The 20,860-nt window shown below is 34.4% G+C and overlaps 1 protein-coding gene across 2 annotated transcripts in view; it reads right to left on the reverse strand.

Moving 5' to 3' along the window:
- The window catches only part of CSMD3 (CUB and Sushi multiple domains 3), a 931,825-nt gene that overhangs the window by 144,464 nt on the left and 766,501 nt on the right, over nt 1-20,860 (reverse strand). The window contains exons 33-35 of one of the 2 annotated variants that reach the window (XM_080646870.1): nt 6,848-6,961; nt 6,248-6,343; nt 4,473-4,676 (exon numbers count right to left, since the gene is read on the reverse strand). In XM_080646870.1, the coding sequence (XP_080502996.1) occupies nt 4,473-4,676; nt 6,248-6,343; nt 6,848-6,961 (414 nt within the window). The remainder of the gene's footprint in view (nt 1-4,472; nt 4,677-6,247; nt 6,344-6,847; nt 6,962-20,860) is intronic. The other variant, XM_080646869.1, reaches the window with a different exon arrangement.

Here is a 20,860-nt window from a genome sequence, read left to right on the forward strand (position 1 = left end):
GTCCAACTCCTGGTGGAACTCCTGGTGGAGGGGACAATTTGCATATTAGCCTTTTATGATATAGGATCTTTCCTAGGGATTCTCAGAGGAGCATGAAACTTAAAATGATTTGTAAGGTCTAAGCAAGCAAAGTGAGCAAAAACATCACCATGTGGTAAAAGGCTGAAATTAAAAAGCATGGGCCCTGGGGGAATAAAAAGAAGGGGACATCTGTAATACTTTAAACAATAAAGATAAATTAAAAAAAAAAACATACAAAACAAACAAAAAACAACCCATGGACCCTGGACTCAAGAAGTTGGCCAATTGTTCTGAGGAGTCAGAGAGAAGCTACGTAGATAGGGGTGGGACCACAGGAAGGGAAAACAGAACCAGAAACCCAGCAAGGTGGAGTTACTAAGGCACCCCAACTGGGCAGGGTAGGAAGGGTGCATGCAAAAAGGCATAAACTTTTAAAAAGGACCAATCAGGACCTAGCAAGGCTGTCTCCACCCCCAAATTAAAAGTGCTTCCTCTCGCTCTCTTCTCCCCAGCACACAATGGGTTTCTGACCTTCCTGTGGTGGGGAGCATATGGCTTATGGCCATGTGGACCTCCACACATGGACTAATGGACTTTAATTCCCATGGACACTCTCAATAAACTTTGGCTCCACTAACTGTTTTTTGTCCTCGACTTCATTCTTCTATTTCACAAGATAATGAACTCAGACTCAACATCCCATATTTTGGTTTTAATTTGACCTCAACAAAAATTCAGAAAATAATGGTTCTTTGTTAAAATCCAATCATTAAACTAATGTGTATTGAACACTTATTATGTGCCAGACAGATCCTCTCTCAGTTGAGTAGAAAAACAATATAGTGGCAGGGGAGAGGTCAAGAAAATTAAATAAAATTTAAAAACTATATAATATAGTGGGTTGTTGCTGTAAAAGAAAAGTAGGGTAAGGATGAACATAACAAATGGAGGATGGAGAGCAGAATATTATTTTAGGTAGGATATCCACGAAAAATAACGAAGTAATTCAGTAAACCCAAAAGAAATCTCAAGGATGCATGTACCAAAGAAAAGAAATACAAAGTTCAATGTTTCATCCATTAACAGATATTGAAAATGAACACAAATTATAGCTAATGCTTTAATATCAATCTATGATAACTCTATACTCAACTCATATTTGAATCGTTAAGACATAAGCCTTTTCTTTTTTGAATATTCTAAGACAACAAATTTCGGTCAGAATATTTGAATCTAAAAATATTTATAGTTAAAAAATAGAAATGCAGAGTATATTTTCACTTATATAAAGACTAGAGGCCCAGTGCACAAAATCGTGCATGGGTGGAGTCCCTAGGCCTGGCCGGCAATCAGGGCCGATCGGGGCCAGGCTGAATCAGGGCCAGGCTGGAGAGGAGGCAATGGTCACTGAGCTGGGTGCAGAAGGAATGGACGCCAGATGCCAACATCGCCATCGTTGGCACCCAGCCAGCACACGGTTCCCTGCCTCCTCCCCTCCTCCTTCCCTCGCTTGCCATGCTGCCACTGTGGCAGGTGGGCAGTGGGCTGATCAGGGCCTGCTGGCTGGGGGGAGGGACGGGGCATAGGAGGTTGACCACCAGCTCCAAGGAGGAAGCTGGCCCTTGGGAAAGGGGCCGCATCTGCTGCCACCCACCCCTGGTTCCCCATCCCTGCCTGGGGCCCAGCCCTGATTGGGCAATCAGGGCCTGCCGGCCAGGTGAGGGACCACAGGAGGTTGGCCAGTGGGGGCGGGGGGAAGGACTGTGGGAGATTAGCCAGCTGGGGGAGGTTGGCTGTGGGAGTGCACTGACCACCAGGGGACAGCTCCTGCATTGAGCATCTGCCCCTGGTGGTCAGTGTGTGTCACAGTGATTGGTCGTTCTGGTCACTTAGGCTTTTATATATATAGATGAGCAGTTGGACCAAATGGTAAAACCTAAGCTGAGCCATCATCTAACTGTCATTTAGAATCATCGCCTTTCTATTTCTTGTCTCACACAGGCCCCCTATGTCCTTCTGTTAGCATTCAGTTTTCTATAGGGTGAAATATTTTTTAAGTAGAATAAGGTAATATGTCCTTTTCATGTGATCTTGGCAGGAAATAGAAGTCATCTCATACAATTTCTATCTCTAGGTATGCACTTTCAAACCAATAAAAAATGAAAGGTGGTCTGTTCTATGTTTAAAGATGCTCCACAGATGCAGTGGCAAGTTTCTCAAAAAGCCCAGGGACCTACAAAGAGATGGGTTTTTGACAGAGAGATTGTAATGGCTCCTGGGTATGTTATCTGTTGACCTTTAAGGAGAAACTGTGGCTGAAACCATCTAGACAGAGGACTGTACATTAGCATTTTAATGTCAGCCATAGATTTGTATAATCTTTCCTGACTGGTAGAAGCACCCTGCTGAGATGAATCCATTATTGAATGCTGTAAAAAAAATTATTCAATGATGTAAAAAAAATTCCTTTTATTCACATGGAATTTTACTTCTTATGGCAAAAACAATGGGATTAGCAAATGGAAATGTTTGACATACAAAAAAGCTTTATAATAATCATATAGGAGTTTTACTCTAAACAAAAATAGTTTACGTTTTAAAAATTTAGGGATTTTATTCTCTACTTCCACCTTCCAAAATATTCTTATTTTCTTTCATTTTTCTTTCCTCATCCTAAAATATTCTTTCATTTCCTTTTTTTCTCTCTTTTTTTTAATATCAGCTCATTTCTCCCCTTTATCTTCTTCCTCTTTCTACTTCTATCTCATCATCATATCTTCATGCATAAAAGAAATTTCCTTGGATAATGTAATGTTTAAATTTTGCAGGGTTAGAAAAACACAGAGTGCAAACCATTAGTTAAATATATATTTTCAAGGCCAATTAGAATTGTAGTGATCGTTATTTTAATTTTAACCTTATTTTTAACCCTTGCAAACAATGAAAACAAACCAAATATAATTATATGCATATTTTAAAAAGTCTTTCCTCTTTAACTATTTGTTGTTTTTTTAAAAAAATATATTTTATTGATTCTTTACAGAGAGGAAGGGAGAGGGAGAGAGAGTTAGAAACATTGATGAGAGAGAAACATCGATCAGCTGCCTCCTGCACACCCCCTACTGAGGATGAGCCCGCAACCAAGGTACATGCCCTTGACCGGAATCAAACATGGGACACTTCAGTCCAAAGGCCGACGCTCTATCCACTGAGCCAAACCAGCCAGGGCTAACTATTTGTTCTTGAATGCAGCAACTGATGGAAAGAAATTTCTGTCTCTCTAAATAGCTTATTGTAACAAATAATTATTATAATTCTAAAAAAAAAAATTGTCATGGTATTTCCTCAAAGCCTTTCTTAAAAACTTTAAGTGTAAAGGAAAAAATTGCATTCAGGGAATGCTAAATTAGTAGAATTGGAAAGAATGATATAGATACCATGCTTTAGCCCTTTCCAAGAGCAAAATCTTATGTGAAACATAAATTTTAAATATAACTTTAAAGTGTTATTAAATCAAGCTATCAACAAATAAAAATCAATAATATCAAATACTTTATCAACACAGCATATAAATTCTATATTTCAGATCTAATACCTTTAGAACCTCCTGATTCTATGATGGAGGACTTGGTAACAACAAAAACAACTTAATTTTAGAATACATACTAGGTTCCAAGAACTGTGCCAAGGCTTTAAATTATTTAATAGCCACCATAAACCTAAGGAAAGTCCTCTTATTTTTTTGTTTTTTTTTTTTTTGTTTTATCCATATGGGAATCGAGAACCATATTATGTAAATTTTCCAGGATTATATAGTAACTCACTGCTCTTCAGTGTTACAATGAAAGCCCAGACTGTTACCCAAGACTTAATTAACCCTATTCTAAGAACCTACTACACTTCCCCGCTGTTAGGATTTTTCAGCTTTACATGATTCTTTACAACTTTACCCCATTAATTAGGACATTAACATAAGTATACAAACAGATATTTTAAAGAGTAACTCACAGCATTACATTTTAGTACCTATACTGCATATGTAGCTACTTTAATAAGCTTCTGTGAGCTTTAAAAGACATGCAAATTCTTTACATATTGGCATAGAATTCTTTGCATAAACTTTTAAAAATGAAAAATAATATTTACTTCAATAATCCCTTATTAGGAGCATTCAAATTCTGTTATTGGAAATATGTTGTACATTTTATCCATATAAGTCAATAAGTGAGGAAACTTTCCAGCTAATTCAAAACAAACTATTTTTCATTGATTGTAGCACACCCCATTTGCATCAAATATCCACTCTAACTTGCAAATTCAGGTACATTATAACTAATAAAATAATTAAAAATCAATGTATAAGATCTGAAACAGAAATACTAAAATATGCAAGATAACTAATTTTGATATAAAGTATGTACAATGACAAAGCATAGAAATTTACTACTCACCAATACAGGTGGGTAAGGAATCATTCCACTGGGCCAAAGAATTGGGCACTGTATCACACCTAATTGCAATGGAACCATGGAGAATATATCCTGGATTGCATTCAAAAAGAACCAATGAACCAACAGCAAATTCATTGCCAATCCTTCTTCCGAATCTTGGTTCAGGCACAGAACTGCACTGGGTAGAACTTGTTCTAGGAACAGCTGCATACAAACAATTATTGATTTTAACTTCTATTTGGTAGAGAAATACAGACTTCAAAATGTAGCTTTTTAAGATTTCAAAGAAATCTCCACCCTTTATCAAAACTTCAATTAAAAATTTGAATACATTTCTAAAAGTTTTAAAATTAATACAGAATACAACTCAAAATGAATATTGTCATCAAAGATCTTTTAGTTAAAAATATTTTGCTTCATTCCTTTAAACATCAACTAAATTATTTTTCTATTTTTTTGTTTCACCAAACTCTTATTTTTATAGCAAAGTAGTATGAGTTATATATTTCAATTTTGGGGGTGATCACTGAATGATATATATATTTTTTTCTTTTTAAACTGGTATACTGAGGTCCAAAAATACATGCCAGATTACATGAAGTAATGTCACAAGTTTTTTCAGTAGTTGTTTCTTAAAAACATAGATTTTAAAAAGGAAACACAACACTATTAATTTCATAGCATGTTTACAAACTTAGTGTTCAAAACATGTTATTGATGAATACTATAACTACATTCAGACTAAGCAGAAGTCAGACAGATTAACAACAATAGAAGTTTTATCTTTTAGTAATTGTACAACATCAAATGTGAAATTGCTCTTAGAATTATATTCTTTAATTGTGAGGGTGTTTTTGTTTTGTTTTATTTTTTGGTTTAGTAAAATAGAATGATAACAGGATGTTTTTTCTTTTTAAAACACATACAGATGGGATTACAGAGTTTGAAAATAGCCCAAAAAATGATATGATGAAATCCAAATAGACTGATTCCTATTATGTGACTAGAGTAAAAGTAATTCAACTTTTAATAGTGCCTTTAAAATTCATAATACCCCACATTGTTTACAGAGGGAATACTATTAAAAATAAAACAGTGTAATATAACCAATATTATAAATGGACTAAGAGGGCTTAATAAAAATATCAAATCACAAATGATTATACTTTTTAAGAAAGTTCAAGATACATTTGAGAATACTACATGATCAAATATAACTAAAACAAAATATTTCAAATAATACCTCAATTTAGGTTAATGATAATATAGAAAATTGTCCATAAAAGGTGAGAAAAACTGTGTAAACCGATGTTCAATTGCACAAAATTATTTAGTAGGCATGAAGAACATTTGAATTCTCCTGAGAATGAGAAACTAAAATTTTTTAATGAAGTAATGATTTCCTTGGCATATCTAAGTACATCAGCACATAATTTTGTACAATTCAATTTAGAGATCTATACTATGAGCAAAATAGATTATGCAGAAACTAAAGAACTGTCAGAAAAAAAAAGTGTTTTGAAAACAATAAGTTGGAAGAAAGGAAAATCATACTATTAACTTGAGAATGATAATGGAAGCAAAAGGTATTTTTTGACTTTGGTTAAGGTAATAGTGCTATAGTGATGGGGAAGGAACAGAGAAAAACTGTTAAAAGAAAAACAACTTTTATCTCTCCTATATGATTATGAGGATCTGATCATTCAATAACTCTGAACACAGCATGGAAATCAAAATCATTCCTTAGTGTGTTTCTAGGCTACCGGGTCACTTACCTTGATAAACAAAGTGAAATCCCTTAGCTGTTATTGGTCCAACTGAAGTAAATCGAATTGTGATCTGATTACCTGAACTCAGTGGAAGTGATTCTCCTACTCAACAAAACAAACACTAAGATATCATAAATAATTTCATTCAGTAAACCTAACAAGTTATATTAATTTACACTGTCATTTGAAAATGTGAGTCTATGTTCTATCAAATTACGTCAATATATCCTACCACTGACAATATATCTTCAATGGGTTCAGCTTTAATTGCAACTTTTTACTGGCAGGCTTTAATTACATTTTGATACATTATCGCCTCATTCTTTAAAGAATCCTTAAATATTTTATATTACATTAAACACCAGAGACTAAGTGACTAAATATTATATTTACTTGATTACAATCCCAGCAAATGTTTGTATTTGTCTCAAGCATCTGATTTACTATTAATTGTGTTTCTATTTTTTAAAAGAAATAACGAGTAATTCCAGTTTCAGTTTACTTTATCTCTAATATGGATGACATAAATCTCTACTTTCACTACAATATCAATCAAAGTCAGTCTTTAAGCAATAACTGATGCATGGCAGTTCTATTAAAGGATACCTGAATGGGATCCTGAGAGGGAAGATAACAGAGAAGATTGCTGAGTTGGCCCATCATACACCTCAACAACATCGTGGAGTGATGTCTGGAAAAATACAAACTGGCCAAACACCACTGATCAACAGGAACCAGGAGAAGCAAACAAATCACCAACCATCCAAAAACAAAAACAAAAAACAAACAAAAAAAATAGAAAGAGGAGGAGAGAGAGAACAAAGTATTACAATATAATAGTCATCTTTTTTCTACCTTTAACAAAAGGATAGGTGCCAATTGGTTGATATGCCTGACACATTTATTTCAGGTCATAAAAGTAATGACCGTAGCCTAAAAGCAATAAGATATTAGGAAGACGATCTTTTAAAAAATAAATGAAATGTGTCTAACATTTAATTTAGATCAGAAACCATATGGTTGGTGATTAATGCTTTATAAAAACTATTTTTTCAATTTTCCCATTGGTGTTTTGATTCTTATCACTTTGTGACTCTCTTCTCTTTTTCTAATTTTTTTTCTCCTCTTTTATATGAAATAGAGAAAGTTTTTAATTTGGGGGAACTTTTCTGTATATCGCTTTTAAAATACTATACCATTATAAATAATAGTTTCACGGAAAAATATCAGTAAGATACTTTTCAGGTATAGTGTTTAATCCACATTTATTGATAAACTTCTGCCAAAGTAAAGAAATTCTATTTATGATGCCTCAGTAATTGAGATATTATACAATTTTCTAAAGTGGTTGCTTTTTCATGGTAAGTACCAAAGGAGCTTTATAAGTGTCTCTTTTTAACTTAATTTCATACTTTTTCTTAAATTCTATACTAACTTTATGTGCAGAAACTACCCAAATTATAACTTAAAATATCCTGTTCCAGAAGAGAAATCAGCAAGTATTTTGTGTTCTTAAAAAAAGAAATGAATAATAAAATGTATCCTTAAAACATTTCTTAGGTAGAAATACTGTGGGGTTGAAAAGAACATGATTTTTTAAAAGTTTGATAATGTAAAAGCAAGGTAACTTTTAATAAATTCAAGATCACATTACTGTAATTAAACTATACAGTATAATATGCATATGTACATGTATATGTATATGTATATGTGTATGTATATGTGTATGTGTATGTATATGTATATGTATATGTGTATGTATATGTATATGTGTATAAAGTTCTTCATATTTTACACCTTAATCAAGGTTATGGTCATCCTTTGGTGGTTCTATGAAGACAGGCTAGTTCATTGGAAGCATGCTGAGTTTTGCATATGAACAGAACACACACACAAATACTGTATACAAAGCTATCCTAATTTTGTTTTATTTTTGGGCCTGCTAAAATAAGCTGGTAATCTCAGTCCAGTTCTTTGTGGGGTAAAAGAAGATGAACAGTTTCTGAACACTGAAGTGCTAAATTTCATAAATAATCCTTCTTACGCCATTTCCTAGAAGTCATGAAAGCAAAATTATATTTCTACCTAGTCATATATATGTAGTAAATTATTTTAATGGTTTACAAGTCATATAAAACATTGTCAGTTCAGACCTTTTTAAAATATCCATATTTTGGTCTACCAAATCCAAGCTATTTCAAAAATACTCCAAAAGATATTAACACAGTTTTTGTTTTCTGTTTTTCCACTTGTTTAGATTGGTGTTTGGATGATCTGCTTTCAAATGTGTCTTTAAAAGTTTCTATTATAATTGCAGACATTGCTACTGTCTTTCCTTATGCAGGAACTATCACAGGGACTTTGCTAAATCAAGTACACTGTGCAACAAAGCTCTTGACAGATAATATTCTTTCTTTACATCTTTTTGGGAGTCATTAGAAAAAACATTAAGGTTCAACATCCTTTACTCTTTATACCTAAATATCTCAAAGTTGCATTAGGAAGCATGTCCAATTTCCAAGCAAACTGCTACATTTACAAACAACATCTAAAACAACCAAACTACACAGTGACCCAAGAGCTTTTTCTAAGGAAAATCAAAAAACAAGCACAAAATCTCCTTTTTACTTGTTTGTAGGCTCTTGTTTTCAGTTGTTATTTCTCTACCAATACACCAGAGTTTTATACCACCTTTAAATTGAATATGTAGACCCAGCATGTCAAACTCATGGCCCATGGGCCACATGCCTTGTTTATATGGCCTGTGTTAGCCTTTGAGTTTGACATGCTTGATGTAGACTGTAACATTTAACAATATAGCCATTAACACAATTTATTTGCATTATGTTAAGTAAAGAAAACTGTAGGACATGCTCTGTCATTATAGACTCATGCCTATAATGTATTGTAGTAATTCTAAAGTGAGGTTAGGGAGAATAAAGAAATGTAGGGGGTTAGGGAGGGCAGTGTTGAAACCTGTTTCATTAAGCAATCAGTAAGTTATCTTTCTTTAACTGTGACCTAACTTTGTATTAACATGGCCAGAGGAAATTCTATTCTATTCCATTCTTATTTTTTCATATAACTACTCCTTTTATTTATTTAAGCATAGTTGGTATACAATGTTATATTAGTTATATTATTTTCAGGCATCTAATACAGTGACTCAATATTTATATTTTTATTCCGTACAGTGTGATCACCCCAGTAAGTCTAGTAGTCATCTGTCACTGTGCAAACATATCACGGTATTATTGACTATATTCCCCTTCACATTTTTCACCCATCTTCCCAGCCCTCTGCCCTTGGCCAATGAAAATTTTTAATTAAAAATAGCTTCTATTAGAATAAAAATGTTATTTTTTTGAGAGGATACTGAACCAATAAATCAAAGATGACACTTTTAAGTACATTTTAATAAGTTTTTTGTAGTATGAAGAATCAAGAACACTTGCACAACAGATCTGATTTTTTACACATTATCAGGCTAACAATTGTCTTACTGAACATCACAATTCTGAACAAAATCCCCCCTTCTCAGCCAGAAATTTTAAGAATTAAATGGTAACCCTAGTGTTTGTTTTGCCATTCTGTCTGTAAATATTTTAATTTACTTAGTTTTCTTATCTCCAGATAGCAGTAGGCCTTCTGTTTGTAAAATATTCTGAATGGCCAACTGCACCCTTTGTATGTTTGAGACTGATGTAGGAAAACATTGTGAAAGACTTTAAGGTGGACCAAAAGATAACTGGTTATTATTTTTTGTAAGCAAGATATTGTCCAACACACCCTTCTGAGTAGCCTGTGTTTATGGGGGCTCTGGTCTATGCAGTGGATTATTAATAATCTACTGGACAGACTTGTTTTGTATCTATCTGTAAATTCATTTCATCTATCTATCTATCTATCTATCTATCTATCTATCTATCTATCTATCATCTATCTATCATCTTGGTTTATTTGAATTCTCTTTAGAAACTGTAGCATCTTACTGGTTCCCTCATTAATTCATGACTTAAATTTATATATAAATGTTTATTTGTATTTGTATGGGAGCCATGATTATGCCCTCTTTAAAACAAAAAAATAAAATTAAATTAAAAACATTTTAACACAGATCTAGATGATAATACTTCAACTTAATGGCTAGACCACCCTTCTATTTCTAGGACTATAATTAACTCCCATAGTATGGGCTGCTTATGCCTTCTGGAATCATTAGCAACAGTATATCTTCTTTCTTAGCTTCCAACAGAGACACTGAATTCTATGCATCTCAGCTCCAAGTTTCTTCCCTTTTCTTTTAAGATGTGCATGTAGATATGAAAAGCACTTTACTCTTAGGCCATTAGAGTAGGCTATACACATCAAGCTGCTTAAGAAAAACATCATTTTAAAGGAATTATTTTTCCTTCTTCAAGTGTAATAGATGTAAAAATGTTTTAACTCTTTTGTTGAAAAAGGCATGTTTATAACATTATGTAAGCTTAAAAAAATAAAAGGGAAGCCTAGTAAGAAATAAACATGTAAAATATCCTTACACATAAGGTTATGCATACATCTATTATTATGCCTGAAACTACTTCTGAGCCTCTTATTTTCCATACATTTTATTATAAAATACAGTTTATTAATTCAACTAATATTTATTGATTCTGATCTATGATGTACCAGCACGGCAGGCAGCTAGACAGACATGAGTAGACCCCCTTAGAGGAGGAACAAGGGAGCTAGAAAACAGCTTCTTATGATTTCAATGCAAGCCCTTGTATGGGCTCTCTCTTAAGCATTAAACCCTCAGGACAATGAGGTTCTGACCTGTATCAAATAATTTTACCAATAAAGCCTTGGGCCTGTTGACCACAGAGACAGAGTTTTGGTCAAGCAGAGATAACATCTAGGCCTCAGTTGGATTTCAGCTCCAGGCCCAGAAAAGCAGCAAGGCCAGGTGGCATGATGCCATGGCTAACATCAGGACTATATGCAATGACTAATGACCTACCCCTTAGCCCTGACCAATTAGTAGAGACCACTACCCTGAAAGGACACACCTGGAAAAGCTACAACCTCCCCAAATATCCCCACCTTTGGAGAGGAAAAAATACTCCCAGGACAGAGGACCCAGCACTTTTTCTCTTGAGAATGCCAGGATCTTTCCCCACCCCCTTCTCTGTTTCTGTAGCACACCCTTTCTTCTTCCCCTGGATATGTTACCTTTGCCTTTCCCTCTCCTACTCTCCAAGGGCCTTCTTTTGCCTCTGTACCTTGTTTCCTGAGCCCACGAAGCCCAGCTGGTTCACATTTATCTCTATAACTTTCTAAATAAACTTTTTCTTATATTTGAGTCTTGGCTCTGAATTCTCTCTTAGCTAGAATTCAAGTGCTGAGGCTGCAGAACTGAAGTGCAGTTGCTGATAACATATCTTACTTTTCTTTGTAGATAAAGCAAGATTTGTTTGACATCTAATTTTAATAGTATCATCTTCAACCGATACAGAAAGGCAGGGTTCCCTTTATTGAGAAGTTTGGCCTGGTATAAATGTTCATTTAAATAGATTTCACCATGGGCCCATGTGGCTCAGTTAGTTGGGCATTTTCCCATGCACTGAAAGGAAAAAAAATATATATATATAAGGTGTTATATATTCCAGTTCTTTTCCCAGTCAGGACACATGCCTGGGTTTCTGGCTCATTCCCCAGGGGGTAGCGGGTGTGCAGAAGGCAGCCAATCAATGTTTCCCTCTCACATCGATGTTTCTATCTCTAAAAGTCAATAAAAAAATCTTTAAATAAATAAATATGTTTTAAGGGCCATTTATTTCCTATTCTATACCATATTCTGTCAAGTCTTTTATCTATAATCATTTAACTCCTAACTTTGTCCATTGTGCTTAATTTAGTCAAACGTAAGTCAATAAGTGATGAGAGACTGCTTGGGATGGCATAAACAAACTTCTGAACATTAGTATGGCTAAAATTTTATATTTTTATTTTTATTGAATTTATTGGGATGATATTGGTTAATAAAATAATATGGGTTTCAGATATACAATTTTATAATACATCACCTGTATATTGTATTGTGAATTCATCACCCAAGTCAAGTCCTCTGCCATCACCATTTATGCCCTCTTTACCCTTTTCTATTCCCCCTTTCCCTCTGGTAATCACAATACTGTTGTTGTCTATGAGTTTGGGTTGTTTCTGTTTTTTTGTGGGGTTTTTTTGCTTAATCCCTTTACCCTTTTACCCAGCCCCCGACCACTCGCCCCTCTGACTACTGTCAGTCTGTTCTTTTATATCTATGAGTCTGTTTCTATTTTGTTTGTTAGTTTATTTTGTTCATTAGATCCACATATAAGTGAAATCATATGGTATCTGTCTTTCTCTGACTGGCTTATTTTACTTTGCATATTACTCTCCAGGTCCATCTATGCTGTCTCAAAAGGCAAGATTTCCTTCTTTTTTAATTGCTATTTAGCTATTTTAAATAACGCTGCAATGAACATAAGGGTGCACATATCCTTTAAAATTAGTGCTTAGGGTTTCTTCAGATATATTCCCAGAAGTGGAGTCACATGTTAACTCCATACTGCTTTCCACCAGTGGCTGCACCAATCTGCATTCCAACCGGCAGAGCATAGGGTTTCCTTTTCTCCACATCCTGGCGGACACTTTTGGTTTGTGATTTATTGATGATAGCCTTTCTGACAGGTGTGAGGTAATATCTCATTATGGTTTTAATTTGCATTTCTATGATGTTTACTGAGGTTGAGCATCTTTTCATATGCCTATTGGCAAGGATGGATGGATTTTTACAGTGCTCAGTACAGACCAACAGTCACTCTGAAAGTCTAATTGTGGAAAGTAGATACCTGCAGTGTGGCATAAAGCACTAAATGGTTTTTAGTGCTCAGGGAAGTGTGCTTCTTTTTTTTAGAATATAAATAAACAGAAAGTTAGAAGCTCCCTTTTCCACTAAACTGGACTCTGGAACATTTCTGAAACATTCCACCACTGCCTAAGCAAGTCAGGGACTTTTGGAAGTTACATTTAATTCTTGTTCCCCCAAAACAACTAGCTAGTCATTGTACAGAGGCTTACTGATTTAGTAATTAATTAACTTAGAATGAGGATAATAAAACAAACATGGACATGATTACTCTTATTCAGTTATCAGGATTGGAGTTATTGAATAAAAAAAAAATTGGGTTTATCAAATAAAGAAGGATTTGTTTTGTTTTTGTAAATTTTGTTTTTCTCTCAGAAGGAAATATTTCAGAGTGTATCTTAATGGCACACTAATGTGAGAAGAGAGGGAAAAAAAACACCCCCCACACACCCCCCACACACACCACCAGAATCAGATGGTGCCATGGCTAACAACTATTTTAGAAGATGTGATTAAGTTAAGATGAAAATGTCTAAGGGCTTAAGGTGAATTTAGGCCTGATTCAAACTTCCTTTGATGTAAGAGTTCAAATTTGGTGGAGAATGGCGGTAGGTCTCTTTGGGCAGTGGTGGTTCTACTAGTCAGATGGGTGTTGCCTTATTAATTACTAGAGGCCCGTTGCAGGAAGTAGTAGACCCCCTTAGAGGAGGAACAAGGGAGCTAGAATAGGGCTTAAACTGTTTTATCCATTCTGTCATGGAGCAAAGAAACCTGGTCATTTTAGTATCTGGTACCATCTACACTAATAAAAGAGAAACATGCAAATTGACCATCCCTCTGCCATTTTGAAATCATAATGAACCAATTTATATAATATTTTCCTAACCTAGTAGGAAAATATTATATAAATTGCTACTTATAAAAAATATTATATAAATTGCTACTTATTCCTGCAAGAATAGGGCTTCCTGAGGCCAGAGCAAAGCAGAGCTCCTGTCTCCGCTGCCTCGCTCCCTCCCTTCTCCACTGCCTTGCTCCCTCCCTTCTCCGTTGCTTCGCTCCCTTCTGTAGCACTTGGCTTCCTTCTACGCTGTCTTCAGTCTTCGCTCTACGCTTGCGTATGCAAATAAAGCACAATATTTGTTGGGTTAATTTGCATACTCGCTCCTGATTGGCTGGTGGGCATAGTGGAGGGATGGTCAATTTGCATGTTTCTCTTTTATTAGTGTAGGTGGTACCAGATACTAAAATGACCAGGTTTCTTTGCTCCATGACAGAATGGATAAAACAGTTTAAAGATTGTCAGCATCTCCAGCTGGAGCAGATTTAAAAGGACTTATGCTTTAAAATTACCATTCTATGGGACTGAAAGGCCCTAATAAATGATGCAATAAGTGATATCAGGGCATTTTAGAAAACTATCTAATAAAGACTTAAGGATTCAAGTTCTGGATCAGATTCTTTAGGATAGAATCCAGTATGTAACACACAGGAAAGTTTCTTTACCTTCCCATGCCTCAAGTTCCTCATTGGTAAACTGGGGATAATAAACATACCTAACCTAGTAGGAAAATATTATATAAATTGCTACTTATAAAACACTTTGAACAGTGACTCAAACATAGGAATACATATTAATTACTATTCCTAATAACTCAGCTATTGTTATTTGCTGATAATTCATTCTGAACATTTATTGATAGACTACATTTAATTGACCTTTGTTAATAAACAGCATATTGTATCTCACCCTATGATTTCCATATATGCATTTTTAGAACACATAATAGAACTAATTGTGTTAGCAGAGTATTAAAGCTATTTCGGTCAAGGTTCATTATGATTTCAAAATGGCTATGTACTTCTGTAACCACTTGATATTATATTCTATCCCTTTGGGTGGGATATGAAAATGTAATTAGTAGCTTTCTAACTGGGCAGGGAAAAGAGGAGAAAGGTCAGAGGGCATTCTACTTTTTTTTTTTTTAACTCCCTTCATCATAATTCTGTGTCCCACTGTTGCAAAGGAAACTCCATTACAAAGAAATATTTTCACACAAAAGGAAGCATGGGAAGAAAAAGAATTAGAAAATATACCAGTAAATTCCTATTATATTTTAGCTTGATTCTCAACATGCCTATAACTGCTCTTTAAAAATCTACACCTTGTTTAGTACTCTAGGGTTCATTTTGATTATTTTTGGCACTCAGATGGTTGTTCACTATGTTAATTTTTAAGTCACCCTGCTTTGCTAAATTTGCATTTTATTAACCAATACAGTGTAGAAGAAAACACATATACATTACCCACACTACTAACAGAATAGAAATAAAGAATATTCAAATCAAAGATATGTTTGAAACTGTACTTGATTATATGTAAAAAATGACTGCTAGTTACAAAAGCAATCGTGATTTTAAAGGTTCTCTTATTTAAAAATAATTACAAGGTACCCAATTATAACTTCTAGTTAATAAAATATATAAATAAATGTAAATATTATGAAAATTTACTCTCAAAAGCACCAAAAGGAAAACTTTAAAAATAATCTCAAATCAAATCAGTGTGCTACTTATTTTTAAAAAGCCATCTAGTGGAAAAGTTTGGGGGAAAGTTGCATTAATTGATAAACTAATAAGTGAGAGTTTCATTAGTATTTTGGAAATACAATTTCTATAGAGTTAGATTTCAAATACTCTTAATTACTATTATAGTATAATAGCAGTAACTATTAACTTAGTATGAGGTGCTTTATACTAAAACAGAATTATCATTAACGTGAGTCACGTGAACCACATAATAGTTATCTGATTAAGGGCTATTACAATCTCCTCTAGAAGCCTGGCTCCAACCTAGATGGTGGAGCCAGTCCTATGCTAGAGCAACCATCTAGAAGGAGCAGGTTAGCAACTGGCCCTCTGTCTGTCTATATGGTGGCCATTTGCTTACTACACAAATCTCAGAACTGCTCGTTTGACATACTGTAAACATACAGACATTGTGAAGACACCCATCTTATAGAAAATATAGTTAAAGTTTCTTTAGTTTTTTCTAGGACCAAATATCTATTCAACTACAAACCAATAGCTTATCTGCAATTTGGCAGTTGTCACATTTCCCAATAGCTGAAAATTAATTGGGTGTTTAAGAAGCAATGAAATAAAAAAAAATATAGTAAGCAATTCCATAGCATGTCTAAAAAATTTAAAAAGAAAAGCAAAGTGAAAAGTTTTAAGTGTTAGAATATTTTATTAACACTTTTTTAAAAAACTCAATTTCAATTTGGATGAGTGTTTTTCTTTAACATCCCTATGATTTTTTTTCTACATATTTGGCATGATACGTCTTCCAAATACCAACCAGACCAGAAGATTTAGATCAGGAAAAAATTCTCACAGGGATAATAACATAAATTTGTGAGATTTTTTTATTATGAAATTTTCAACACATATACAAAATCGAGAGCATAGTAAAATAAACACCCATGAACACATCATCCATTTTAAAAACTTATCAACATTTGCCAATTCTGTGTCATTTGTTTTCTCTTATCCCCAACCTAGGAATGCTTTAGAGCAACTTCCAATGTCATATCCTTTTCCCATAAATGCTTCTCTCTAACAGATAAGGACTTAAAAAATAAGCACAGTGTAGTTACCATATCTAAAAAAACAAGCCAAACAACAACAACTAACAATGTCTTTCTATCATTTAAAAACCATATCTCGATTGCATTTCTAGATTTTTCTCCCCAGAAAGGTATTTTTAGAGTTGCTTTGATCAAATCAGGATCCAAACAAAATTCATACATTTCATTTGGTTGCTCTGTCACTAAAGACTTCTATTGTATAGAATCCCTGACTCCAATCTTATTTTTAATATCATATACTTATGGAAAAATATGGGCCTTTTAAAGTTAGGGGGACTATAATAAGATACAATTCAACTAATTGAAATGTTACTATCATCTAGTTTTTGTTGACAGTTAATTTTATGAAGTTTCTATAAAGCAAGTAATTTTCTCTGGAGGTGAGAGGGCAGCTGGGTGGTCATGGTTCCTAATCCCCTTAAGTCCCACTTCAATCAGAGCAGTGTAATTTCCCTCTGTTTTATTTACAGGACTTTCACATACAATTCAGCATTAAGCCTGGATTCAAATTCTTGCTTCCACCATATTCTTAACTATCTTCTGTATATTGCCTCCTACATATGTCACATCTTTTCTGTAGGCACAGCACCACGGAACCCTCAACTCCCAAAGTTCCACTGCTTAAGAGCTCTTTAATTGGCAGACTTTACATCTATTTTAGGATGGCAGGTGAAGGGGTTTATCACAGGGCAACATTTTTTAAAAGTTTCTCAGTTTTTCCATAAAATATTACCAGGCATCTCTTTAACTTGGGCTCTAGTCTCATCATATTGAGAGTCACACTTGTACATTTTCATAAGAGAAGAAATTCCAAAGCTACTTATTCTTAATATAGATGCAATTCTACTATATTCTGAGATTTATTTTCCTGAACCCACATTTGTTAGAAATGTGAGAGAATTTGCTGGTGCTAGAAATTTAGAAAATCGAATACCTCATATATTCATTTATTTACTAAATAAGCAAAAATTATATTTAAAAAATCCCAAAATTATAATGCTAGCTAGTTACCATTCATTGAACTGTAAGGATGTACACTAAGCTCTATACATATCAGCTGGATTGATCCTTAAAATATCTCCATTTTAAATATGAAACAAGTAAGGTAAAACAACTATCAAAAATTACAAAAGCAGGGAGGGGAAGAGATAAAATTTGAATTCATGGAATATGATTTATCATGAACCTGATCTCTTAATCATTACCTTATAGAGCATACATAGCAGTTTGGGGTCTACCAGAGAATATATTGCTTTGAAAGTCATTGAGGAAAACTTAGGACAGCAAAACCCTATGGATAAGATCCATGATAAAGATTCTGAACTAAAAAAAAATTATAAATGCATTTGTCCAAAGTGATCAAAATATTACTTAGCATCATTAATAATACAGGAGTAAACTTCTGTTATCTTGAAAATACCACTCACGTCATTTATATGAAAATGTATTCTTAATAAATAAGGTGTTATATATTCTATAGACTATTATCACTTTTTAGTAGCAGATTTTACAATTCAGAGTAGTAGCTGGATCTATAACTTCTGTTGTCTAATTATTACAAAATAAAGTGTTAATAGTAAAGAGCCCAGGATTTGCAGTCCTGTAAACATGGACTTGACCAGCTTTGCTTTACTTTACTTGATTTACAGTTATGTGACCTTGACCAAGCTACTAAACATTTCTGAATATTGTTCCTAATCTGCCAAATAATACTCACTGTTAAGATTAATCTGTAAAGCATCTTACCCAGCAGGTGCTCAACATACACAATGTCATATATATATATATATATACACACACACACACACACACACACACACATATACATACATATATATATATACACACACACTGAAAAACATACCACATACCTTGTAACCTTTCTAATCTCTTCTTTTAAAGGACTTAAAATTAAAATAAAATATAATGTTATAAATAAAATAAAGTAAGCATTTTTTTTTAATTCTGTCGAATGTGATGATTAGCAATAATGGTCAGTAGTAAACTTAACAATGAAAACAATAATAATAATAATAGATAATTTTGATAAAGACTTTATCAGTCATTTAGTCCAAATCATCAGATGCTATAAATATCTTTTCAGGCCCTACCCTTCCCTGGAGAGTATATGCACACCAAATGGTGTACAAAGGAGTTGGTGAAGTAATTCTACAGAATATGTATTCAAGGAACACACTGAAATGTATTAGTGGAAGAAAGGTCTTATTTATTGCTTCAGTTTCCCAAAAGATTTTATTCTACTATTTTTCAGAAAAAATCTCAAACTGTTATTATCAATTATCAAAAAACTTTTTTTATCTAGTGTGGAAAAGATAAATACAACTAAATCTCAAACTGTTATTATCCATTATCAAAAAACTTTTTTTATCTAGTGTGGAAAAGATAAATACAACACTTCTAAATACAACTAAAATAACACATCTCATCAATGCTGTCTTAACAACTTCTCTATCACTATCTCTGCTCTCATCACATAATTTTGACATTATCATTATCGAAAGCACCTAATATGCATCCAGTTTCATAGCAAATACGCATACCTTTATTCAGTTAGTTATTACCATGTGAAAAACACTAGAGTAATTGCTGACAAATTTACAAACAAATGCAAATTCTAGACCTTATGAATATGAATATATTTCAGCTTTTTATATAAAAACTAGAGGCCTGGTACACAAAAATTCGTGTACTGTGGGGGGGGGGGGCTCAGCCCGGCCTGTCCCCTCTCACAATCCTGGAGCCATCAGGGGATGTCCTACCTACGGCTTAGGCCTGCTCCCTGCAGCTGATCAGGGGAAGGCACCGCCTTCATCACCCCCTTGCTGCTGCTGACTCTGGCCTCCCTCTGCAGGAGGCGACCCAGTGATCAGGGGAAGGCGACGCCCCCATCATGCCTCTGCTGCTGCCACTGCCAGCCACATGGCTGCTTGAGCCTCGGCCCTCACAGCCACTGCGGTTTGCCTGAGCCACGGCCTGGCCCTTGTTGCCTGAGCCTCAGGCCCTGGGCAGCAGCAGCCGCCATCTGTGGCTTACTTGAGCCTCAGGCAGCCACTGCAGCTTTGTCCAGAAGGACACAGTGTCAAGTCCCCGCCCACCCGCGCACACCTCACCAAGCATGTAGCCCTGCCCACCCGCGTGCACCTGCTGAGCATGCAGCCTCCTGCTGATTGGCCATTATGGCGTGACAACCGATTAACATATTCATTCTTTATTATATAGGATATTTTACTAGAAATTCATTTAAGTATACAGATAGAATGAAAGAAATTTGAGATGATTCTTTTTTCCTTCACTTGGTAATTGATGGGTATGTTAAAACAAACTAATCTTCCATTGACCTAGTAAAATCCCATTTTTGAGAGGTGTCCTTTTATTTACAAAGAAGTGCATCTCATGGAAAATAGTGATACAAAGGCCAGTGGTGATTAATAACAGGTGGTCTCATACCAGATCAATCTACAACCTATAAATGGATCACATTTGAAAGATAATGCCAGCAGGATATTAAGATTTTAAAATGCACATTCTCATGGAAATAGTATACAAATGATAGGTGCCAGATGAACTCACAAAATCAATTTGACCTGAAATCAGTGTAATTCATGAAAACAACAGGATATTTTAACTGGACAAGAAATTTCACAATCATCTGGTTCCATTATGTGTTCTAGAAGTGAGATAACTGAGACTCAAAAAGGCTGAATAATTGATTTGTAGCTTCAATCCCATAGGAAGGTACATTCTAAGTTCCAATTAGAATAGCAAGAAACATATCCCAGCAGGATGTGGGATCCACTGGGAGAAGAGAGTTTAAAACCCCCTGACACAAATGGAAAACATTGCTTAGTCTTATTTTGCCTGTACTGTTACACCCAAGGATGTCTAAGTTGATCATTAAGGTGGAGAAATGGGAAAAAAGTGAAGTCTTTACACTCAACTGCAGCATGTTCACATTGGAATAAGCATATGTGTAGCCTGAGAATGACTGCTCCCTTGTTCTTGATTTAAATTAACACTTCACTTTTGAGGTCCCATTCAAAATTTTTCTGCCTTATT

This window comes from Plecotus auritus (genome assembly GCF_963455305.1).
Source record: "Plecotus auritus genome assembly, chromosome: 11".
NCBI classification, from domain to species: Eukaryota; Metazoa; Chordata; class Mammalia; order Chiroptera; family Vespertilionidae; genus Plecotus; species Plecotus auritus.